Source organism: Pyrus communis, chromosome 3, assembly GCF_963583255.1.
Source record: "Pyrus communis chromosome 3, drPyrComm1.1, whole genome shotgun sequence".
NCBI lineage: Eukaryota > Viridiplantae > Streptophyta > Magnoliopsida > Rosales > Rosaceae > Pyrus > Pyrus communis.
The window spans coordinates 18,556,221-18,558,527 of record NC_084805.1 but is presented as its reverse complement, the minus strand read 5'-3'; the positions used below and the strand labels follow the sequence as shown (position 1 = coordinate 18,558,527).

At 39.5% G+C, this 2,307-nt stretch overlaps 1 protein-coding gene across 1 annotated transcript; it reads left to right on the top strand.

Moving 5' to 3' along the window:
• The first annotated feature begins 473 nt into the window (after positions 1-473).
• On the top strand, positions 474-1,571 carry LOC137728355 (F-box/kelch-repeat protein At3g06240-like). Its single transcript, XM_068467164.1, has 2 exons — positions 474-827; positions 924-1,571. The coding sequence occupies exons 1-2, from the start codon at positions 474-476 to the stop codon at positions 1,569-1,571; spliced, it is 1,002 nt and encodes a 333-aa protein (XP_068323265.1).
• The last annotated feature ends 736 nt before the right edge of the window (positions 1,572-2,307 follow it).

Sequence of the window (2,307 nt, the reverse complement as noted above, 5' to 3'; positions counted from 1 at the left end):
TACTTTTTATTGCTTCAATTCTTATTTCGCTTTTGAATTTCAATTCGCATAATTGTGGAATCTTCTGATCTTTTTGTGTGTGTAGAAGAACAAGGGTGAGGTCCATAATTGACATTGCACAAATGACGAACAAAACATCCAAAATTGGACAATGTTTGTTGGTGAATATTCTGTCAACTCTGCCTCCGAAATCTCTGATGCGATTCAAGTGCGTCGCTAAATGGTGGCATGCTCTCATCAACGACCCCACGTTCGTCGACCAGCACCTCTCCCATTCCTTGCTGGACGATCAATCCACTCGTGTCCTTTTGAAGCGAATGTTAGTCCCTTCTACGGAGGATCCAAACAGGGACAAATTTCAATCCGTATTCTCAGTACTTACTTTTGACAATGTCATTCTTGATGATGAAGATGGTGGTGTGCACAAGTGTAGCACTCTTTCTGGGATCGAGGACGTTAATATTCCTCTTTCTATGAGTCTAGAGATTGGAGATGATCAATCATTTCATGTTACAGGTCATTGTGATGGAATCATTTGTCTAGCTCGACCTAATTCTACTAAGGTGCTTTTGTGGAATCCGGCAATTCAGGAATTCAGGGTCCTTCCCACCGAGACATACATTCCAGATTGGTTCGACGAAGCATCCCTTAGGGATCCTCATCCTTGGTGGTTGGATATGCCTTACATGCCACTAACAGATCGGTTCCACGATGTTTTGGGATTAGGCTATGATCCTAAATCTAAAGATTACAAAGTTGTCAAAATTGGATTTTCTTGTTCAGAATTGCATGGCGGCACACAACATTTGATTATTCATCCTCTCAAGGTAGTGGTGTATACCTTGGGAACTAATTCTTGGAGAGAGATCGAGCCTTGTTCTTTAGAAACGGAAACTACTTTCCTTTGGCCTGAAACTTTTCAGGTGTACTTCAAGGGGATTTGTTATTGGATAGGAAGTGAGCAACAAAAGGAATTTGTCCATTTCTATGATGCCGGCCGTCAGGAGGAAGAAAAGATTAGGCGAGTGATCGTTTTGTTTGACATGAGTCGTGAGGTGTTTCATGATATACTGTTACCACATGAGATGCTAGAGTTCAATGATTTCGAAGGAATTGGTATTCAAATGTGTCTTAAGGTGTGGAATGAATCCATCGCTCTTTTTCGCTTGAATTATAATACTTTTGAAGGTGGTGATACACTACCCTTTGAAATGTGGCTCATGGATGATGATTCTCGTGGTGGTGCGAATAATGAGGGCGGTGTTTGGACAAAACACTTTGCTGCCAAGATCCCATGGTTCTCAATGTCCCCCTTGCTCCTGCAGAACACATTGGCAATGTGGAAAAGCGACGAGGTTCTTATGGTAGAGAATAATGGAGGCATAGTATGCTATAACCTCGGCACTAAAAAGTTAAAAAATCTACCCATTCAAAGTGCTGTAAGGACTATTCCCATTTTTCCTCCGCCACCTTCTTATTTTCCAGAGTGCAAAGCAAATCATTCGCCCGTTGTATATGTGAAGAGTATAGTTTCGGTCACGGAAGGCAACAACAAGTACATGTGTACGTAGACATCGAAAGTAATGAAATCCTTTTGTTGTCCAAATTATGGATGTCTTTAAGAAACTTGGAGTCGATAAAAATTTACGAGTATATTCGATCATGTTTGATTAATGAATTAACTAAACAGAAAAGGCATGTCGTATCAACAATCTGCAAATATGAAGCAATACAACCAAGAAACGAAATGATGGCTACCCGCAGATATCCACCCTGCAGTGTTGCCTTTCAACGAAGAAGATGAGATACACAAACAATGTTCGAAATTAAGTGTATTGTAAGTTGTACGTTTTTATAAGATGAGATACACAAGCAATGCCTAAATCGTTTCTGTATTTTTTTCATTCAGAACCATGTTTAGCTAGCGTTGTCCTGAATGGATTTTTGAAACAGAATTATAATCTAAAATGTGGACTACTAGCTAGCTTAGGGTTTGAATGTGATATATGATGAACCACTTTATATAATTGGGTTGATGATGAATCGTCCACTACACAGTTACTACCCTTTATAGCATGAGAATGCATTGCCTTGGGCAGCAAGAAAGAGGCATTCCCTAATTCCGAATACGTTCACACTCACTTGACCTTAATTATTATCATCTTTGCTGGCTAGATTCAACTTAATCTTTCTCTACACTCTACACTTAACCTCAATTCTAAGTTGAATTAATTATCTGCAAACGGGATGGGTAAGTTGAATAGAAACCATGAAGAGGAGAGCTCCAAAATTTCAAAGATAAGAATT

What these genes read in the sequence shown, in the direction of transcription:
- LOC137728355 (XM_068467164.1), top strand. Translation starts at nt 474, where the DNA reads ATGAGTCTAGAGATTGGAGATGATCAATCATTTCATGTTACAGGTCAT. An exon ending in TGATTATTCATCCTCTCAAG is followed by an intron (nt 828 to 923) that starts GTAGTGGTGTAT and finishes GAAACTTTTCAG; the next exon opens with GTGTACTTCAAGGGGATTTG.